At 31.6% G+C, this 24,810-nt stretch overlaps 1 protein-coding gene across 1 annotated transcript in view; it reads right to left on the bottom strand.

Moving 5' to 3' along the window:
• Positions 1 to 2,054: 2,054 nt before the first annotated feature.
• Positions 2,055 to 24,810, bottom strand: part of LOC112595687 — a 75,817-nt gene continuing 53,061 nt past the window's right edge. Inside the window, exons 11-13 of the mRNA XM_025340984.1 lie at positions 21,287 to 21,559; positions 2,426 to 2,503; positions 2,055 to 2,129 (exon numbers count right to left, since the gene is read on the bottom strand). Coding sequence (XP_025196769.1) covers positions 2,055 to 2,129; positions 2,426 to 2,503; positions 21,287 to 21,559 — 426 coding nt within the window. The remainder of the gene's footprint in view (positions 2,130 to 2,425; positions 2,504 to 21,286; positions 21,560 to 24,810) is intronic.

Genomic DNA, 24,810 nt, shown 5'->3' with positions numbered 1-24,810 from the left:
TTAGTACAACTTCTCGTGATTATTTTGATACCAAAATCATGTTTCTACGATCAACGAGGCCTGAGTACTATTGGAAGTACGAAAGCATGTTTTGGCAAAAAAATTATGAATTTGCCGTCGTCATGTGCTGCTAAAACGATTATAGCGGCAGCGTTCTGAAATAGTACTTCTTCCACCACCCCGCTTGCATAAGCAGCCGTACCGCAACTAAGGTCAAAACTGGTTATTTATCGTAGCCGCGCACGGGTTATAAATAGCCAAATACACGTCAATACGAAAATAATAATTTTGTCAATGAATAATATTATTTTATTTTTCGATGTTATAAATCGTATTCTTATTACTATCGTATTTTGCGCAAAATGGAACTACATAATATTATATTGTAAAATTGTCACACATCAGCTAGAAAACGTACGATTTAAACAATTTTTTTTTTCAATTAGAGACAATTGCTCCATAAAATTAGCGTATTGATACTCAAGACAAATTTTTTTAAATTTAAATTAGTTTAACTGTATAAGTAAAATAAGGTAGCCAAGTGGGTGTCGCTCTGCTTCACAATAGGTTACAAGTGAGCACTACATACCTACTGGATTGTGTTAAATTTGAATTCAGTATTTTATAAGAAAAACGAATCCTAACGAAGACGAAGAGTCACCCTATGAATTATATTATAATAATATATATTTGTAACTAGAAAATAATTTAAAATTTGACAATTTTTTTTCAAAATTGAAACATAAGAAACTTATAAAAATAACTTGGGCACGTTGATTTTTAATATTTTTCAACTGCTATTGTAACAATAATATGTGCAGGAGCCTTGAATTAAATTTTCACGCTTCTTGACCCAACAAATTTATAATTACTAATTTATCACGTACATATTATGACATTTTTAAAATTAAAGTATAGGTGTAATATAATATTATAGTAAGTCAGTTATCAATTATCTATATGACCGCTAGCATTAATTTAAGTTATCAATTATTATAAATTGTCATTAATCCAAATGTTGTGTTTTAATTAATTATTATGTATAAATAAATGTGTTCTGTACATTTGTAAGTACCTACATAATTTAATTTTAATTTATATATATTATATGAACAATAAAAATGTTTAGTTTATACATATTGTATTTTTTTACATATAGGCACTGCAATTGCAATAATATAAATAATTATATTATTACAGTAGGTATTTATTTAATAAATATTATGTACAACAATCAACTTCATATTTTATGTAGGTATTATGTTTAAAATTAAAATAAGTAAATACATCAATATTTACTAATCAGAACTATTTAAAATGTTATTAATAAATAAAAAATTAAATTATCGAACAAAAATTGTTTCATGTCATTTATAAGTTACAACGTAAAATACGTAACACTTTTACTAAAAAATCTATTTAATCGTAATGAAATTATTATTTTATATGTATTTTAAAAAGTAATTGGGTTAGAAATATAAATCGAGTTCTGGTGTATAATAATTTGTATGCTTAATTTATTGGTTAATATTTTTAAGCAAACAGGAGCTTTAATTAAAAAATAGGTTTGCGACTTGCGAGCCAGTAGCGAGTCAGCGCACAGTATAGAATTCACGAGCGACAATTTACGTAACGGCCTGTAATCACGTTTGACGCGAAACGTTCTAAACGACAGTCTGTGAAATAATAATGTACCTCTCCCGCAATAACAACACGCGGACCCCGTCGCGTACACGATGGGCGTGGTTACGGCCTACCGCGACGGCGGCGATATGAAATTCAACGCCATCTCTTGAGCGTTGTATACGTTTCACTTTTACTGTGACGCACTCTTAATAATATAAACTAATTTATCAATTCTAAAAAACAGAGTTTTTGTTAGGCAATGAAGAATAATTAATACTGTTTTTATTATTTTTTTAACTAATGCATGTTAATTGTTATCTATTTATTAGTTATTTTCATATCAACGCATTAACAATAATTGCATCTATTAAAATTATTTGTAGTATTCATACTTCCGTACATAAGATATTACTATGACCTATAATGAATTATTTTACCTTATAACGACTATCAGGATCCATCAAAAATGTATTATATACTTGAGTAATTTCAAGTACATTCATCTAAAAATATTAAAAAATATGTCTTTAAAATAAAAATGTAGGCGTAAAATAAATGTTATTATATGTCGTTATCGTATTAGATATATGAAGTTCTTCAATTTCAAATTAAAAAAGTATGTTAAAATTATTATTATGAGTTATGACTACTATTTCAAAAAAATATTTATTTGATAAATTAATAGGATTCATTAAGTGTTAGTTTTAGTTTTTTTTTTAACTTCATTAATATATTTTAACGATAACATAATTTTTAGTATTCAAAAATCATTAAAATTTAAACATTATGCATGATTTACCAATTTAATTCCAAGTTCATTACGCTCCATCAAAAACATAGTAAATAGTTCATGTGCTTCCAAATTTCTCCAACGGTCCTAAAATTAATCATTTTAGCTGTTTATAAATATAGTGTTAAATAAAGAAATGAGCAAAACAGTGAGAATTACAAAAATCACTTAAAGCTTTGTTTTGTATGACCTAATATATGACTAGATTAAATTAATTAAAAGTGTATATCACACATCTGTCGTATACAATGGTCATTTTATTTTATAGGTATTTCATTATTTTTCAATATTATTAAATATTTTCACTTGGTGACAAAAAACGTCATTTGGAAGGAATAAAGAAAACGTAGAGTCTAACATTAATTAAAGCAATTAATTAAAAATGTATGCTGTTAGACCTAATACCAATAATGATTAGATCTCTAGTTCAAATACAAAAATATTCATAGAAAACGCCTAACATAAACATCGAAAAAATCTTTTTAAAAATTGAACTTTAATTAAAAATAAGTACTATTAAATTATTTAATAAAATAGCATTTAAAAATAAACAATCCACTGGGTCTTTTTTTACGCAACTAATGCAAAAACAAATATATTTAATTTAAATAAACGAATTTACTATATTTTTACAATACAAAAATAATGAAATTTCTGTAGATACAAATCAATAAATTATTACAAACTTTAATTTAGTATCAAAAGACAATTATGATAATATAGAATTACCACCTAAGAAGAATAAAAATAGTACATTTATTCGTAATTATAATAACGAGTAGGAATAAGTATGGAGATAGTTGTTCTTCTGGTTCTAACAGCATTCCGAAACCATAATACGTATTGTGTTCTGTGATTTTATCAAATAAAGCAATGCAACTTGCTAAGTTTATTCATCACTTAGAAACAAAGCATAAGGAATTTATTAATAAGCCTTGTTTGTTATGGTAGCCTAGTCCACTGACTACAGTTGTACCGTAATTGTTTGAAGGGGGTATTAATGTAGTTCTATAAATGATTATTATAAAATAAAAAACACTGTAATATTTGTGAATGGACTATATGAGAATATATAGTTTAATTATAAATTAATCAAGCAAATAATTATTAATATACATGAGAGCTACTTATTGTCGGCGGTACACGGCGGTCGACTCTTGATAACGTGACAATCATCGACGTTAATTATACGTATTTAAAACGGCGAGAACCAACCGGAGTGTCGGTAACGTTCACGTGTAATACGGATATCAAAAAACGAGACGCACCTTATGTTAGGGAAATGGTCATATAACACTAAACGTCACCACAAACACAAAAAATTCGTGACATAAACGAAATAATAAAAATACCAGTACGTGTTTATCAGCCGACCGATACACACGTGTATTCCCGGTCTACGTTAATCGCATGTTTAGCTTCCGATAGCAGTATACGTGAACGCCTCAATCGCTAAGGTATGTTGTTTAATCTCTCACGATGGATGACATAAATTCAAACTCCAACTTAACTACACCATCAGTTCAAAAATCCAATACTCAAAAAACTTTCGCAGAAACAACCGCTAATGTCCAATTCCCTAAAAAAGATCAAGCAGTAATATTTAATACCATCGAAGACATCCCCCAAATTGAATATATAAAAGCATTTAGCCTACTTACTAATCCTAACAATATTAAATTTGCTTCACGCATATCAAACAATCGTTTTTGTATCTATTTTGCAAACAAAAATATCGTAGAACACATTATCATCAAACAGCCATACATTATTATAAATAACAAGGAGATAGCCTTTCGCCGTCTTATCAACCAAGCCAAACGTGTAATTGCGTCCAATGTACAACTGGTCATACCGCACGACGTAATTACTAATGCGTTCAACAATTTATCAATTAAAGTAATTACACCGATAACATTCATGAATGCAAGCTTCGCTAATGATGAATTTAATCACATAGGAAGTTTTCGACGTCAACTTTATATTCATCCTGATAACATCAATAAAATGCCCAGTTGAATTCTAATCAATTTTGAACAAACAGATTATCGCATTTTTCTCTCAGATGACACAGTGATGTGTTATCTCTGTAAACAAACGGGCCACACATCTAATTATTGCAAAAAGGAAATTGTAAATAAATCCCAAACCATGCTCGTTGAAAACCCGAATCATATCTCAAATAATATGAACGCAGATAATAGTATGCAAATCGACTCAAATTCAAACAGTGAATCTCAACCCACCCTCTACAACTACTCGATTCCTATCTCTAATATTACTGAAACAGATAATAATGTTCTAATAGATCTAAGTACCAATAGTATAGATAAGCTCATGGAAACCAACATCGAAAACACTTCCGAACAAACATCCAAGAAACCAGCCTCATCCACCTCCAGCATCTCCCCCTCAATTAATCCGTCAAACGTTAATAACCAAATTAATAGTTCTACATCTCAAATCAACACGCTAATTTAACAATCAAAGAAGGTAACACTTGCAAACAAACTATTAGATTCCGCGAAAACCCCCCAACCACTGCAAAAAAAACCAAAACGATCAAATTCAATGGAACAGATCATATTAAAGTCGGATCAATCACTTGAACCAACAAAAATCGTATTTGAAACAATACCAAATTTAAAAATAAACTTCACCCAATTAAAATTTATCATCGAAAACACAATAGGCATACCCAACCCTATGAGTATCATACAACCCTTTAACTTATTACCCATGGATATGATGGAATTTATTGACACAATCCGTCCGAAAATCAAGATTGCAAGTATTAAAAACAGGATTTCAAATCTATATCAAACTATATCAGACTCATCAGTATCCGAAGATCCTGATCCCTCAGGATATTAATTAACCAACCAAAAATCAACGTATATAAAAAAAAAAAAAACCTTATTTCTAATTATTATGCAGAATATAAACTTGAACAAATTCCACATCGTTCAATGGAATCCAAATGGATTTTATTTTAAAATCGATGAAATTAAACTATTAGTCAACAAATTTTCTCCAATAGCATTGTACATCCAAGAAACAAATTTCAACAACAACAAATTAATACATTTAAATAATTATTCAAGCTATATTAAAAATAGAAACCACGCAGGAAGGGTCAGCGGTGGAGTTGCCATTTTTATAAATAATACTGTCCTTTCGAAGAAATTCCCATAACGTCACATCTCGAGGTAATAGCTGTAAACTTAACAGCTAAAAGCAATTTAACCATTTGCAATATTTACTTACCAAACTCTCAAGACTTCAACGCTTTAGATATCCAAAATACCATTGATCAACTACCCACCCCATTTATCGTTCTGGGTGACTTCAATAGCCACAACACTCTGTGGGATTGTAATGACACCGATCCTAGAAGAACCAAAATCGAAACAATTCTTAATACCAATAACATCAACATTCTTAATAACGGCCAAGCAACAAGAGTGAACTCCAGTAATGGCAACCTTTCTGTTATTGATCTATCCTTCTCCTCTGCAACAATATCACCTAATTTAGAATGGGACGTTATTCCGGAGCTTTCTAGTAGTGATCACTTCCCAATTATTAAAATAACCTTATGCCATACCAACCCATATGAAATACACACCCGTAACCCTAAATGGAAATTATCAAATGCTGATTGGAACAAGTTCCAAACGGAAATCGTAAAATTCTAAAAAATTCATTTTTTTCTAATGAAAATACTGTTGATGAAAATATTGAACAACATAGCTACTCTGGAAAACGCCCCCCGGTCCATTGGTGTAATATGATATTAAACACGCTATAAGAAATAAAAAGACATCGTTTAATAAATACAAACGCACTAAACAAATCCAGGACTTAATTGATTTAAAAAAAAACAAAGCACAAGATTTTTAATCAAAAATGAAAAACAAAATCATGGATACATTTCACCTTAACATTAAATTCCAAAGAGTCAGTCAACTACAAAAATCTGGAACAAAGTTAAAATCATAAAAGGGATACCATCGGTTTAAATTAAAACCATTTTAACAGACAATGCAATTCATACCGACCCTCTTACAATAGCTCAGTCAATTGGGCATTACTTCTAATCAAATAGTAGCAACGCCAAATTAAATTCTGACTTCCAAAAATATAAACAAGAAACAGAAACCAATAATTCCCCTTTTATTTATGAGAACCAAAGCTTTTAGGGGACATTCTAAATGAACCGATAACATTAAGTGAACTAAATACAGGTCTACTAGGTAAAAAGAGGAACAGTTATAGTTCTGACAAAATACCTTTTATCGTTTTACAAAACCTACCCCCAAGAGGCAACCTCTTACTACTTAAACTATTCAACCAGATCTGGCGATTGGGGATATTACCAATCAAATGGAAAAATGCTATTATGACTTCATACCTAAACCAATCCAATCAATTATCTTTGCTGACGATAAACACATCTTTGTTAGAGGAAATTCAATCTTTTCAATAACTAAAGTATTACAGAATGCCTCAATGAAGTGTCAAAATGGTGTCATAATTCAGACTTTATTTTTTTTACACACAAAACCAAATGTATCCTTTTTTCTAAAAAAAAGGAACATAACCAGACCCAAAATTTACTTAAATACCATCTGCTTGCTTTTTACCGAAAACATCACTATTCTTGACTTTACCTTCGGTTTTAAATTAACATGGAAACCTCACATTTTGAAAACCAAAAAATCAGCCTACCAAAACCTAAGAGTAATTAAAACGCTTATATAGTCATCTAGAATGGGGTGCCGAGTATTCCATTTTATTAAATTTATACAGAACACTAGTTAGATCAAAACTAGACTACGGCTCAATCTGCTATGGAAACTTTAATTGTAATATATCCAAAATTCTTGACCCAGTCCATAACACCGGTATAAGATTTGCAATTGGAGCTTTCAGAAGCAGCCCTATCTCCAGCTTATTAGCCATCACTGAGGAGCCTCCACTTCAATATCGCAGGCTAAGACTATCACTCAAATATATAACCAGAATTTTGTCCACTCCTGATAATTCAACAATTCATTATCTAAATATAAACCAATCTCCATCTGTATATGATTTAAACACAAATCTCAGAAAACCACTAAGCTCAAGATTTCGTAAAGAAATGTCCGACAACAATATCTCCCCATACACAATCCTTCAATATGAGATCTGCCTTACTCCCCCATGAAGTTTACATCAATTCGAAATTGATACCAGTCTTGGTGTCCATGTAAAAAAAGAAACACCCAAAATAGTCTATCGGAACTTATTTAATGAACTAATTCATACGGATAACCATAATAATATACAAATCTATACAGATGCATCAAAAACTTCAACAGGCATAGGTCTGGCAGTATTTATACAGCTGAATACATAGCACTTTTAAAAGGTGTTCAAACAGCTGTAAATACAAATTATGAAAGAATCGACATTTGTTCCGACTCACTCAGTGTCCTGTCAAATATAAAATATAATACTCAGAGCAATCCCTTAGTCTTAAAGATAAAAAATATTATGCATTTATCCAATAAATACATTGTTTCATATGGACTCCGGGTCACTGCAATATCAGAGGAAACGAAGAAGCAGACAAAGCAGCCCAAAATGCTATAAGTCACCCCAACTCTATAACACTTTCTCTTATGTCTCCAGTTGATATAATCAGAAACGTTGACAAATACTGCATGCAATTATGGGACTCAGATTGGCGTCAAGTTACCGATAACAAATTAAGGGAAATCAAACACTTAGTCGAACCTGGGCTTAAACTCAATTTTTTTCAAATCGAAAAGAACATGTTATTATGAACCGACTTAGAATTGGCCACACGAGAGTAACTCATAGATACCTAATGGAAAAAAAACCGAACCTCCTATATGCCGCTCTTGCAATTCTCTCATGACAGTCAAACACATCATCATCCACTGCCAAATCTTCACGGAAGCCAGAAAAGAATGCGAAATACCAGACAATCTATATGAAGCCATAGGACTTTATTCAGACATACCAAAAATAATCTCATTTGTTAAAAAAAATTGAAATGTACAACTTAATTTAACTTAATTTATATAATTTATTTTGTACTATGTATTTTTATATTTTTTCTTTTTCCCCTTAAACACCATTGTAAAAACCCCCTTATGTACATAACTAATAATCTTGTAAGCTAATAACTATGATGTCGATGCTGTAACAAAAAAAAAAAAAATAAAAATATATTAAAAAAAAATGCACGTTACGTTTGTGATGCGTGAGACGACGCCAAACGGGCGTCACCGTTTTCCGCCAAAATCGACCTTTCCGTTTACCGCCAAGTCCGTTTACCGCCAGTACAAAAATATATATTTCCTTTTACCGCCACCACAAATTTCAGTTTCAATATTTTGGTAACCCCTTGGTAATGATTTTTAAAACCTAACCAAACCGTTGATTGAAGGAATTAAAATATTATATTATACACCTACGTATATTTATCACGCAGATAACATTTTCACAATCATGTTTTTTTCTCTATTAATACAAAAGAGAGGAAATAATATGTTCAAAATTCATGCGACAACTGACAATAAAGATAACGCTTGTCTGGTTTGATCTTTTATAGATTTTACGATACCTATAACATTTTAGTTTATGTTGAAGTTCGCGAAAAAAAAAGTACGCTCCGCACAATGGAAAATATTATTGAAAGTAATCGTGGTAAAAAACAGTTAATTTTAAATAATTTTAAATTTCGAATTGGATCAAGTAATAAAGGACTTATTCGTTGGCGGTGTACTACTAAAAATTGTACAGCAAAAGTGTATACAGATGAAAATAATATTTGTATTAACAATACAGATACACCACAGCACAATCATGGTGAATATTCCAGCCAAGCATTGAAGAAGCAGGTGCTTAATACAGCATGTAAAAGAAAAGCTATTGAAAATGTAAGTACCACACCAAAAAAAATTATTCTCACTGAAATCGCACAAAATAGTAATTCATAAGGTATAACCATTAACGATATAAATAGAATCCGAAAGAATATTTATGAAAACCGACGGAAAATTATGCCCCCAAATCCTACTAATATAGCTGATGCTCACAAAGTACTTAATTTAATTGACGTGAAAACCAAACAAAGTGAACATTTTTATTGGTCAATGACGAAAAAGAAAATATAATAATATTTTCGTGTGAAACAAATCTTCGATTTTTATGTATAGTTGATAATATTTATATGGACGGAACTTTCGATTATAGTGCTCGTTTTTTTTTACAATTTTTTTCGATTCATGGATATCTTAATGGTTACTATGTTCCATTAGTTTGTTGCTTATTACCAAATAAATGTAAACAAACGTATATTTATGTTTTTCGTGCAATAAGCAAAAAATGCAAAGACTTGGGGTTAAATTTTTCTCCAGCTAATATTACTGTGGATTTTGAAAGGGCTATAATTAATGCAGTTTCTGAAATGTGGACGCAAACCAATATATCAGGATGCCGATTTCACTTGACCCAGTCTTGGTACCGTAAAATACAAGAAATTGGCTTATCAAGTGTGTATAAAGACGAGTCATCTGAAATTGGTAAATGGTTACGTAATATATTTGGATTATTATTTCTAAATCCGGAAGATGTAAGTGATTGTTTCACCGACGATTTTATGAGCGAGTGTCCGATCGATGAAAGACTACAAAAGTTTTCTGATTATTTTGTAGAAATATATATTTCTGAAGATTGTATTTACCCTCCAAAACTTTGGGCACTTGCATCTTCAGAACTTACACGCACAACAAACGCCTGTGAGTCATTTCATTCACATTTTAAAAATAGTTTTTATCGATATTCACCATCTATTTTACAATGGTTAAATGTTTTAATTGATGAAGTTCAAACTGACGTTTATTGCAAACTAAGAAGCGTCAGTGAACAAAAAACACCACGAAATCAAATTTTAAGAAGACAAATAAAAAACCAGAATTTAATTGACAAGTATGAAAGAGGAGAAATATGTCGATATACATTTGTAAAATCAATTGCGTATAACTATAAGAAATAAATAAATAGTATAAATGTTTGACTGTGATATTGTATTTTACTATTTTACGTCGTAATATTGACTTTTTTGTAATATATTATACGATATTCTATATAATTTTAATTATAAGTATCACTTGAATGTTTTTTTTTTGTAAAATCATATATTTAATTAAAAATTGATTACCTAATTATTTTTGTTATTTTAAAAATCATTACCAAGGGGTTACCAAAATATAGAAACTGAAATTTGTGGTGGCGGTAAAAGGAAATATATATTTTTGTATTGGCGGTAAACGGAAAGGTCGATTTTGGCGGAAAAGTAGATCACCCCGCCAAACTACTAGTCTTCGGTCCACTAGATAACGCGACGGGTTCACTATTAACGACAGCGTAGGAAAGTCAGTAATCGGATTTTCGATTAAAACCAATTAGCTGATGCGATATACTATTGTCCGGTCTGATCAAGCCTAAAAACTTTTTTATTAGAAAAAGCAAGAGTTGACTGTCCAAAAAAAAAAAGTCTGGCGATTGGAGACGTGACACTCTCGACGACCCTGACTAAGGGTTGTTCGTAGGCTTCAGAATTTAGACCAGACATCTGGAAATACGCGGTCAACCCTTTTTTGTCTGACGATCTTCCCGCTGGGACAGAGATCGCCGCATAGGCCAACGATCTAGGGCTGATCATCTCCGGGAAACACCGTTTAAAAATCAAGGAACGAATGAACGCGCTGCTAGAAATAGCGTCAAGATGGTCCTCTGACTGGAAATTCATCTTCTCGGCGGCCAAGTTGCCGACCCTATGAATGAAGGACCAGCTTAGTTAGTCCCTTGATTTGCGACTTGTGAGGGGGGGTAAGATCAAAATGACTCACGAGGCGAAATACCTAGGGCTCACGTTTGATCCGGAAAAGAAATTTAGTGACCATCTAGCGGAAAAAGCTGCGTCCTTGGTAACACTATTCAGTCGATTAATATTCGTGGCTAAGACAAGCTGTGGCCTAAAAGAGAGGACGACAAGGATCCTCTACAAATCAGTGTTCCTGCCGCGTATGGGTTATGTGGCCTTGGTATGGACCAAACGTTGCATAACGCAGTACCGGCAGGACACGGGTAAACACCGTCCAAAGGCAATATCGGGTGCTTAAAGACCACATCGACGATGGCGCTCCAGGTCATTGCCAGAGTACCTCCCTTAGATTTAGAACTAGTTCAGCTGGCTAAAGTTGAAAGGGACAAGGACGCCGTGAGGAGAGGTAAAATGTCGGCGTCAGACGCTGGTGAAAAGAAGAAACAGTACTACAATACCACCATACGCCTCTGGCAGGAAAGATGAGTCAACAGTACAAGGGTAAGACGGCGTCTTGGTTCCCGTACGTCCGGCTAAGATTCGAGAGGACTTGGTCGTCTCGGAACACTGTCTCACAGTTCGTGTCCGGACACGGGTACTTCAACTCGTTGCTTCGTCGTTTCAACCTTTAGATGAGGCAGGTTGCCCGTGCGGTCTCCCTAAGGAGCATGTGCTATTTGACTACCCAGTGTTTATTAGGAAAGAGAAAAACTCGCATTCGCGGCGCAAGCGACTGCGAGACCATGACCTCCACGGAGGTCATATTCCTTGCATTCAAAAATGTCTCCCGGAAATCCTAGAACATTATAATGAAGGGTGATCTTGTGGGCGTGACCGCGACCCCTAATTTATCTTAAAAGAGCGATGAGGCGTGTGGCTAGTGGGCATCCGTAGAAACGGCGCATTGCCAGTTATGGGGACCGTCTCACCTTTTCACTCGACCATAAATCGTCCGAGTGGGCCTAGCCGTAACGACTGCCGACCCGCAAACTGAGGCAGTGGAGCGAAAGCCTGCGGGTACTGGATAGAGGCAGGCGAAGCGGGAACCGATAGCCGAACTCAAGGGATTTAAGGCGGCACCCCCACAGGACCGTCGAACGCCCTCCACACTAAGGCCTATCCGCGAAAGAGACGGGATACTTGGCGGAACGAATTGGGTGCTCTCCTATTTACCGAGGAGAGAAGGGATACCTCGCGAGGCGAATTGGGAGCCTTCTCCCTATGACTTATTTCTTGCTTAGAACGAGAACTCGAACGATAGAAGCCAGCAGACCACTTTTCGGGCGAAACACGTGCGCGTATTCAGCCGGCTCGGGGGGTTGATACGATCATGCACTCAAACAGAAACGATAATCTGTAAACAGGAAAACTGTACTTACATATGAGAATCGCCGTGGTACACTTATGCAGTGCTCCGGCGATTTACTTGTGGAAACAGCAATTGCTAGTGCCAGGACGCCGGGTTCAAACCTTGTACTACGGGGACCTGGAGTAAGCCCAGTCAGGCCTGCTTGCTAATAGCACCCTTACGCTCTGTGTGACGACGGTCAAGTGACGCGCGATCGTGGGTGTGCACCGAGTACCCGTGCTCGTCGGTGGTGGGGCCGCCGTACTTGTGGAGGAACACATGGTGGATGTGGGAGTAACACCTTAGGTAGAAGGGGCTTAATTTGGACGGTATCCGTCGGGTCCTGGTCGCGGCTACAGCTTATTATAACACCTAAGGTATAGGTGACGTCTCGGGTGGGCGTTTGAGGTGCCTGGCTCCCGGGAGCTCACCATGGTCTTTTGCCCGGAGGAGGTAACTCCAAGGTTTTATTAAGAGTTAAAGTGTTTCCGGGATTAAATCAGGAAAAACTTGTCAGACCCCGCAATACAGGGAAAGATATCCAAAAAAAAATTTACTATAGTGCGTTTCACAACAACTGCTACTCGATTCTAACGCGCCTCGTGGCGGCGTTGTCTCAAACCAGGGGTTCTCAACCTAGGATAGAAAATAAATAGCGTGCGTTTTTTCAAAACAAATGGTAAGAGCAGCTGGGTTATGGGTATGTTTTTTTTATGTACCGCTGTTTTGTATGAGTAGGTTTGATACTCCCTACCGACCCCATGCGTAGGAATGTGGTCACACAACAACCCATGTTGCAGCTATAGTTATTGTGCCATCTAGACTCCAGTGTGTAGTGCGTATTGTTGTACTGTTGTTCGTTGTTGACTTTTCCTTACGTATTACGTCTGTGCGATTTATATATTTTTTTTATTATAGTTAATTATTTATTTAAAAATGTCTAACAATTCAGTAGATATTCACTCTCAAACTAAAAAAATGGTTTTTAGTGTATATTCGTATTTTAAAAAATTATCTAATGACTCGACGAATCCTGAAGTAGCAAATTTTTTTCTACAAGCGCAACAAGAGACTTCTGAAGCATGTGGTATCAGCATCGGCAGCGTTAAAAGAATTACATCGGAAGGCTCTAAAGCCCCTTTAGATCCAGAAACTGAAGAACCGAAATTTACCTCTCCCCGTAAAACATTCAAACGAATAAAATTTGTTACAGATATTGATGACTTTGACCAAGAGGTTGTACGACGGACGGTCCACGAGTATTATAATAAAGGTGAGTTTCCTACATCCATAAAAATTTTATCTAAATTCCATGAAAAAACTGGCTACAAAGGCTCTAAAACGTCGATGTGGAGAATTTTGAAGTCATTAAAATTTAGGTATAAAAAATGCAATGACGGCCGTCGATTTCTGATGGAGTGAAACGATATTGTCGCTATGCGTGTACGGTTTTTGAGACAAATGGTTAATTTACGTAAAAACAATGATGTTCGACCAGTTGTCTATTTAGACGAAACATCGGTGAACCAAAACCATACTCGGAATTACATTTGGCAAAATTCGGAGGATAAAGAAGGATTTAAAGTACCGACAGGCAAGGGAGGTCGGATTATTATTTTTCATGCTGGTTCGAGTTCATTTGGGTTTGTGAATTATTCAAAATTAGTATTTCGATGTAAATCGGGTCCATTTGAAGACTATCACTCCCATATGAACTCTGTTATATTCAAAGACTGGTTCATACAAATGCTCAACAATTTGGAAGAGTCAAGTGTCATAGTTATGGACAATGCATCATACCATTCTGGTCTTGTTGACAATTATCCAAAGAGTAATGAAAAAAAAATCAATGTCCAAAAATGGCTTCAAGAAAAGGGAGTTCAGTTTTCACCCCTGGAAACGTTACCGGAGTTACGAGAGCGAGTGAAGCAGTTAATACCACAAGAAAAAAAATATGAACTGGATCAGATTGCGTTGTCAATGGACCATGAGGTGATACGGCTACCTCCGTATCACTGCCAATATAATCCAATTGAGCTAATTTGGGCGCAAGTAAAAGGAAAAATCGCCGAAGAAAATACAACCTTTAAAATCGCGGACGTCGAAAAATTGGTTCATGAAGCATTGGATTCCGTAACAGTTGACGACTGGAAGAGGTGTGTGACACATTGCAATAAACTGCAAGACGATGATTACGTCAAAGAGGGCTTACGTGACGAAATTATGGAACCAATAATCATGACAATTAATCCAGACGATAGTAGTAAAAGCGAAGATGATGACTATTAATAAAAAATGTAAATATTCTGTAATTTAGACACATGTTATTTTTTTTTACATATTTTTATAGTTTTAAGTTGTAAATAATTAAGTGTAACATAAAATATAATTCGTTAATTATCTTATTTAGTAAATGTATAACTTGAAAAAGTGTAAAATATTCGTTATCAATTTTAAATTTCCCGCGGATTATTTTGCGCTAGCTTTAGAAACCCTGATGAAAAAACACCACGAGGCGCATTAGCATCGAGTCGCAGTTGTTGTGAAACGCACTATAGTACCTAACGATTCTAAAGTAGATTACTCATTACTTAAAGAATCGTATATGATAGCAATTCGTATAGAAAAATATAAAAATCCGTATAATATCGGGGAAAATTTAATAAAACCTAGCTTACTCGATGTTACCAGTGACATTTTCGGGTCCTTGGCAACTAAATAAAAATTAATGATTTACCTTTATCAAATGACTCAATTTCTAGAAGAATAAATGATATTTCTATAGATATTGAAGAACAAATCATAAATAAAATAAAATTATCAAAATGGTTTTCAATATTGTTTGACAAATCAACTGATATATCGTGAAAAACTATACTATTATATTTTGCACATTTTATTGATTTTAAAACAATAAAATTGTATGAAAATTTATAATGTTGTTGTTTATTATCTTCGTATACAACAGGGAGTGAAGTATTTAAACAATTTAATGTGTATATGCTAAAAGTCCAACTAAACTGGAAAATGTAGAAATCAAGGATTTTATTCATATACATTGTATTAAACATAACATTTAGTTGCGAAAAAAATATCACCAAATTTGAATGAAGTTATTGACTGTGACAATTAAAATACTTAATTTTATAAAATATAATGCCTTATTTTCTAGGTTATTTTTAATTTTATTTAAAGAAATTGGATCTGAGTATTCTCATTTATTAATACATGCAGAATTTCGGTGGTAATTCCACGGAAGTCTTGGCTAGATTTGTTGAGTTAAGAAAATAAATAGAATTATTTTTCCAAAAAAAGCAACTACATCACAATCATACAAAATTCTGAATGGATTTCAAAATGTACATATCTGATATTTTAAACATCATAAATACTCTCAATTTAAGTTTACTTGGCCCGCTTACAACAATTTTCACAATGTACATATAATAAAGTTTATGTATTCAAAAAAAAAAAAAAATACAGTTGTGGATAACTTGTATTTGGAAAGGAAACTAAAAGGTATTTGAATCTTTCCTCGTTATTTTTAGAAGATAACGAAGTAGACATCGATAATAATACCATCAAAATAACTGTTTAAAAGTTCAAAACCATTTACAGTCGTTACATGATAAATTGAAGATTATTATTCAATTAATCAAGATTCACGAAACGCATATTTTTGGGTACAAAATCCATTTTTAGTGAACTTCCAACATAAATTGTGCTTAAAAAATGCAAAACTTTTGTTAGAGTTATCATCAGATGTTGATCTACATTCGAAATTCAAATCAATGTGTTTCAAACATTTTTGAATTGAACACAAAGTCAATTATCACGTGCTTTTTAAGGGAGCAATGGAAATTTTATTTCCATTTTTTTTCGACATATTTGTGGGAGGTTGAATTATCCGGAATAACCCATACAAAAATTAAAACCAGAAATAAGCTTTATATTGCACATAATCTACGGCGTGGTATTGACTTCACCAGTGGAACCATGATTAGATAAAATTGCCATGATAAAACATGTATAATGCTCTCAATTAAATATTGTTTTTTTAATTTTAATTTGTATTTATTTTATATTTATTTTATTTTTTTTTAAATTGATACACCGGTATTGTTATATTTTATTTATATATGCTTTTAACTTTTTATTTTTTGAACCAAAATCCAAAGAGGTCTGTAGTCCTACTTAAAAGCCATCAAGATGGTCTGCGACAACAAAGAGGTTATAGAGTAGAGAAATTATATTATTAATGATGTAGCATTAGTAAAGCTGAACAACTAGATAACAAAGCTAAAATAATACATGGAACATTAAAAGAACAAACATTAATAATATTCACAAATGGTTTATGGATACAACCATTCATCAGAACAATTTTAAAAGAACGTAACCCAAAAACTCTTAAAGAAGCAAAGCAATTGACAAAATCTGAATAGACTGAGAGGACTGAGTTTAACTCGGGACAAGACAAATTTTAATAAAACAACGAAAATGCAAATAAAAATATTAATGGTTTCTCGAATAATAACAATTTTTAACCAAAAAATTATATATCATTTAATAGTAGTTAATAATAATAGAAGTTTTTGATTAAATAATACGAATTGACCACCAGTAAAATGTAACCATTATTACAAAAATCACTACATATATAAGTATAGGAATATACCTAAATCTAATTAAACGAATAAAAAAAACTAACCTTACTGATAAGATAATTGTATTTCACCACTAATATAATGAGTGGATAATAATATGTTTGTATTATAGTTTGTGAACATAATCTATCAGAAAAAAAATATATGCAATAACAAAAAAAGAAATACGAGTATTAATTTGAAAATAGCAAAGTGTCGAATGAAACTAGGTTCAAGAATCGTCTACTGATTGTTGTTTATTTTTGATTATTGACAATAATCAATTAATAATCGCGGAAGAGACGGAAGATAAACATCGTTTCAAAAATATTAAATAAGCACGTGTTATGTAAATCACTGGCTAATAAGATAAAAGAACTAATAATTGATGTGCGTAGTTACAGTCTGTTTCATCAGAGAACGGTACCGTCTTGCACATGTAGAATGAACTCATTCTGTCTCGTCCGGCTGAAAAATCCCCTCTACGCCATTCATTATTACCGATAATTAACGACAATTACCGACCTATTTGTCGGGCGTTGGCATACGTTGTGCACGAAGAACGCAGAAAATAAATATATTAATTATAAATTTTTAATAGATCTATTATACGTCTATGGAGTAGACCAGCGTTGTTTAGACCGTACTCCAGGGTTCGGCGAATCTTATGTAATTTTTTCAAAATTTCCAAGAAAATTAGTTCAAAATATCAAACTAAAGATAAGCAATGGGAAAAAAGTTTATATATAGAAAAAAAAAAATTTGCATATTAAATAATAACGTTATCAAGCTATAGGAATAGTCTATCAGTTATCACCTATTTCTAAACTCAATAATCTATACTTCTATAATGTATCTTGTACTATAATACTATATAATATTATTATATTATAATACAACTTCATAAATAAAGTTTAATATTCGGAATATTTGTAAAAATAGAGAGCAATTTCACTCATCCTATTAAAATTTATATTTAGTCTAATTAGAGTAATTATTATTAATTATTATACATAAATACAATTATTATTTTTATTTTTATTTAAATATGTTTTTTTTTTTTTTTTTTAATTGCAAAAAATCCTAAAAAAAAGCTAAAAAGCTAAAAAAAAAATAGGAGTTCCACGATAAAAGAGTACATCAAAAAGGGTTCCACGGATAAAAAAGTTAATGAAACACTAGCGTAACAATTACAATATTGATTGTCGGTGGATGTAACGTGCTACGTAAAAAGTTGTAGTATTTCATTTTTTTTTTCACAAAATAATAAATAATGGTTGAGTTATAGAAAATATTAACAAATAGTTGTTATTTATAACTTAGCTAAACTGTGGGCTTAGATATTACTCGATATTAACAAAAAAATTAAAATAGGACCATATCCAGGCGAAATCGGGGAAAACCCGCTAATACTATGAAATAAAGATAACTCACTGGTTCATCAAAGGTGATATTTCAGTCGCTACATATAACAAGAGCATGTTGCCGATAGAAAATGACGAGGAGTGATAACCGCGATCCGAACAGCGAGTTAATTTTGTGATTTTAGGTGGGGGATGCGCGGCGGCGACCAATTTTGGTCAGAGCACGGCACTGTTCTCTCGTGAAATAGACTATATGCGAATTTATTAAAAATAATTTGCTTGATTGAAAAATTAACTTTAAATTAAAGTAAAAAAAATTATATGATTTCAAGAAGTTAATAAAACCAAGTTAAACTCTGAATTACATATAGTAGAGAAACATTTTCTAATACAAATAGACAAGATATTAAATCATGATATTTTGTTTAAATAAAGTATTAGTGGACATGTCGAATAACACAAAAAATATACAAGAAGATATTAGATAACACGTGTAATAATCATTAGTGCATAATGAAATAAGTGTTTCACTGAACTCCGGAGGTATAATTAGTAAAATTACTTAATGTTAAAACATGTTTAACTGATAAAAAAATATAGAGATCATTCACAGATAAAAAACGTGTACTATTATAGTTAAAATAATAATTTATAAAATATTTTTAGTACTATAGTGTTGTAAGATGTAAAAAACCCAGTTTTACAAAACTATGCAAATAGCATATATGGATTAATGGGATGAATGAAAGTCAAAAATACATACTTAGCATTAAGTAACAAAAATAGATAATGTGATTGTAATAATTATCGAAAAAAAATGTAATGTACCTCGTTTACCTATGTAAGTAACAAAGATGAATAATATAATTGTAATAATCGCCATCATTAAGAAAAAAAAAGAAATGTAATTCAGTACTTTATACCTAATTATTATGTATAATATAATATATGTTGTTGAAAAAAGAGAAAATGTGAATATTTAATTGAATAACATTTAATAATTTGTTATTCATGATAATTATAAAATATATTTCGTATAAAAAAAAATAAAGAATAAAATAGTTATGTCAAAATTAGCTTTTAAGAATAAATTGTATGCAATATTAATTGTGAAAAGAAAGAAAAAAATGTTTGTGAATATAATAGTTTTTAAGGTGAAAGAAATGGGTAAGTGAGGACAACCGTGGGTGTCAATATGAAGAAAGGATAGATCTACCCACCTACACTCTACCTACACTTACGTATCTTGATTTTGAAAGTTACAAAAATAAAAATAAAAATAAAAATAAATAAAGTTAGCCCTTTGCCCTTGCTGTGGTAGTGTATATATAAAACTGAATGAAGTCCAGCCAAGAAAATACTGTTAGAGGTGGTTGGAGTACTGTTATTCCTTGCAATTGGACTTTAAAATATTTACACTACTAGCTTCAACTCAGCTACTGTTGCTTCTACTTTCCAATTATGGGGTCTAGATTTAAATGGACAAGGAGTACATGTAACGATTGTCGTCTATCAACATCGTACATTATTCCTTAAGTAGGGTACACGTTGTTAAAATGCTGAGTATGAGGAATGGCAAGCGGGGTCAACTGCTGACCTAAAACTTTTAAACAGCAATCTCTAGGGCAAATAACGATTACTAATACGTATAGTGTAGGAGAGTGTGCGACACGGAGCAGAACAGATGATAAGAAGACTCCTCAAACGATCCGTGCGGCCATCCTCAATCCACACTCATAGCTTGTCAAATCTACCCGGATCGGTAACCTACGTTCTATTTATATAATTACAAATTATCTGTTAAAATATACATTACATTTATAACTACTGTGCTTTACTTGAATAAGGTAATCTTGATCTCTAGTATATTAATATTACACACCGAGGTCAAGTCCCCGAGATCTCGTTAATCAAAACATAATTCTATCGGTATGGCGACGCGAGATCGCTATATCAGGTGAAGAGGGGACACATTACATAACCTAGGTGTAACAAACCGTAATAGAAATTTCAATTGCACATCCATTTGTGAAAAGCAGCAAGTATTTATTCACAAAAAGAAAATTGTGATGGACATAAATTGTAGCAGAATTAGATTCTCTGTTAACGAAGGAAAATTTATGATTACAATGTTAAACATACCAAAATAGTTGATGAAACTAATGAAAGTAATTTAAATAAAATATCATACGAATGTGAGTAAGGTATTTATTTAAAAAACGTAGACAATAATAATCGTAATTGACGTATTGTGCGAATAAAATAATTAATACGAATTAACCATATGAATAATTACGAAAAACAATCAATTAAATATAAATGCCATAGATAAAATAACATATTCCACCTAGAAAGGAAATTATACTTTCACTAATACAGTAGCTACACATAAACAAATAAAAATTAGATCAAACATCATAGAAACTTAGACTAATTATATAAGTGGAATTTAAAAAATAAGTTCACTAATTTTAAAAAATGGAGGACAATGACATTTTAAAAACATCAATGAGTTCTTGTAACACGGCTCTTTTACTTGTTCATAAACAATCCGATGAGATATTAGGTAGATCTGTAAAAAATATAATAATTATTTAATAAAAGATTTACCTCAGGAGTAACGACTATTTCATAAATAGCACTCTTTATACTTGTGTACATCGCAAAATAATCAAGTTTAAGCTTCCATTGAAATCTAAATATCAATGTGAATATTTCAATCCTATTAATATATGGACATTTTGAATTATTTTTCAGATATATCAGTTGTTGTAACGTTTCTTTAGTTTTTTTATCCATTTCTGTGAAATTAAATGGAATCCCGCTCAAAATCCAACCGCCCGGTCTATTGGCGGTTTCCCACTTATTAAGACTTAATATAAGCTGAAATAAAATTGTGATAATTAATTATACTGCTAGTTTAAAATCAATAAACATAAATGTATTTTATATTGGAGGTGTAACGATTGTCGTCTATCGACATCGTACATTATTCCTTAAGTAGGGCACACGTTGTTAAAACGTTGAGTGTGAGGAATGGCAAGCGGGGCCGACTGCTGACCTAAGGCTTTTAGGCAGCAATTTAAGGTATATAACAAGGACGAATACGTGTAGTGTAGGAGAGTGTGTGCGAGGAGTGTGTGTGCGACACCAGGAGCAGACAGACGACCAGAAGACTCCTCAACGATCCGTGCAGCCATCCACCATCCACACTCACGGCTTGTCAATCTACCCGGATCGGTAACCTTCATTCTATTATATAAATCTTAAATTATCTGTTAAATATACGTTACATTTTATACAATTGTGCTTTACTTAAATAAGGTAACCCTGATCTAGTATATTAATATTACACACCGAGGTCGAGTCCCCGAGACCTCGTTAATCAATACATAACTTTATAGGTAAGAAGATGCGAGAGCGCTTCACGCATGTGAAGAGGGGACGTCACAGAGGCTTTTGCGAGGAAAAATGTATTATATATTTAGTTATATTTATTTTTTTAACAAAAGTGACGATTATATTTAAAGTAAAATAACAGACACGTGTATGTTTGTATTATGGTAATGTTGTTTTTATTGGGAAGATACTGATTGTCGATCTCCGAGAGACTTTAAAGCAGTAATAACTTCTTAAAAAAAAAAAAATAGAAACTTTGCGAGACACACATTTAAAGTCAAAATATTTTTAAAATAAATTAAATGATTAAATAATTATTTTGGTGAAAGTATCTTCTACTGAAGGTGTGTAGATTTTTTTTATTGTAATTACATAGTCATGTTAGATGTTTGATCGTTGTATGTAATTGTAATCAATATTAAATTGCAGATTATCTAAGTGTTAAATTATTTTTGGATTTTAATATGGATTAAAAATACATATGCATATAAATATAAATTAATATACATTTCCATAGAAAATTGTAATCCCATCCAAGACATTAGTTTCAAATCTCTCAGCAATAACAAGACAACAGATCAAAGTAAAAACAGGTATAATATCTTAAAAATTAACAAAATAATTATTGATTTTTGTCACCAGTTTATTTCACTTTCTGATAAATTATTACAGTTATATAGATATTATTTTATGTCAAATCCAAATGACGTATGTATTAATTTTAAAATTATGTCAAAGTATAAATTTTTGTGTATGTAAATACATTTTATGGTTTATAAAATGTTTAAATTTTAAATTTAAACACTCAAATTTTTTTTAACCCTTGGTCAGTGTTTTGGGATTTATTAAACCTCACGTTATAAGATTTTTCATAAAAATACAAGCAATTGAACTAGATTAAATTTTTACCTTCATAAAATCCTTCTTTATAAAGTACTCTATGATGCAAATATTTTTCATAGTTAAAAGTAAAATTTATTTTCCTCATAAAATGTTATTAAAATGTTACTAAAAATTGTAATTTTTTTCATATAATTATCTCTATGTTAACAAATTGTTATTCAGTTCAATTTTAATAAAGTTGTACAATAATATTTTGGTTTAAAATAGGGGTCGGCAACCACACAGCCCATGAACCGCATGTGACCTGCGATAGAAATTTATAATTAGTTTAAAAATATTACACAACATGTAATCTTTACTGATAAAAATTTGGATTTCTCACGAGAAGTAGTTGCACAATTATTGAACAAAAATAGAAATTATGCATAAAAACATTGTACACGTTATCTACGTTTCGTTAAACATTGATTATAATTTATTGTACAAATGAAATACAACTTAGTATTACTGAATCTCAATTCTAGTTTCATATTTTTGTACGTATCACATCGAAAACAAAATCTGCTATCAATAAATTTGTTGATACTAATCAAACTTAAAAATTACATTAATTTTTACTTATTTTTTTTTCCAGTATTATAATATATTTTACTATGTATTTTTTCATTATTAATATGAAGTGTAATTATTATAACTTGTTTGGAGATACTTCAATAGTTAATGTACTAAATAGTGATGTACTTCAATAAATTAAATTTTAAATTACTATAATATTTCGTTTAAATAAAATAACGTGCATTTCAAATTATGGCCCATGAAAAAATGCATTTTTATTTTTTGGCCCTTGACACCAAAAAGGTTACCGACCCCTGGTTTAAAGTAATTTTAAATTGTAAAGTGTAATAAACCCCAACACACTAAATTTTTCCATGGTATATATTTAAAAAATTTTAAATCTTTTTGAATACTTCATAAACATTTAAAATTTAATTTTTTTTTTCAGTAATTTTGAAAAAATTTACAATAAACAATTCAAAAAAAGTTTACATAGTTTCACACAAGTTATTATTAGTAGAATCAAAAAAACAAAAACAAAAAAAAAAATCGTAAATCTGCCTTAGTTTTGTATGCAATTAAATAATAATTTTTTTGTAATAAATTAAGATTAACAGTGAATATTCATTATTTTATTTTATTTACTTATTTTTAAACTCGATTATAAAACAATAACTTTTGTCTCACGCCTTAGCACGGAAGATATTGTATAATCCCATATAAATTTAGTCAGAATATTGCCTAGTAGTTATTTTTCATTACTACTTATTTTCTTAAATTAAAATCCGTGATTTGAGCTCAATTGAACAAATTTAACACGTACCTAGTGACTAAAACCGAAATTTTAGTGATAATAATGATAGTTAATGTTTCAGTTTTTATAAAACAATTATTATAGTTGTTATATATTATGATAGGGATTTCTATCTGATTATCATTATTACGCAACACCGTGTATTTAATACCATCGATAACTTTTTATCGTACTTGAACAGAATAATAAAACATAGTTGTCAGTGTGATTTGTTGTGTAGCAATAGTTTATCTTTAATTCAAAGCTCAATTATTATTTAAATATTTAAAATTTCTACGCGTGAAAAGTTATTTCTTCTTGAGTACACGAATCATCAAATAACTGGTTCAAAATTGCCTGTGAATTGACTATCTAAAAATTTTCTGTGTAAACGCACTCGCGGAAGTGTTTCAAACGGCTAGTAAAACCCACATGAAATGGCCGTGGTAGGACGGCTGGAAGCACAAGACGCGCACAGAACGGAACACGTTCCGAAAAAAAGCCCTCAGGAGGAAGTACACAGACCTCAAGCGGAGATACAACC

Source organism: Melanaphis sacchari, unplaced genomic scaffold (assembly GCF_002803265.2).
Source record: "Melanaphis sacchari strain LSU unplaced genomic scaffold, SCAv2.0 Contig291_pilon_pilon, whole genome shotgun sequence".
Lineage (NCBI taxonomy): Eukaryota > Metazoa > Arthropoda > Insecta > Hemiptera > Aphididae > Melanaphis > Melanaphis sacchari.
Note: the sequence above shows the minus strand (reverse complement) of the source record. Positions and strands in the feature narration are given on the sequence as shown.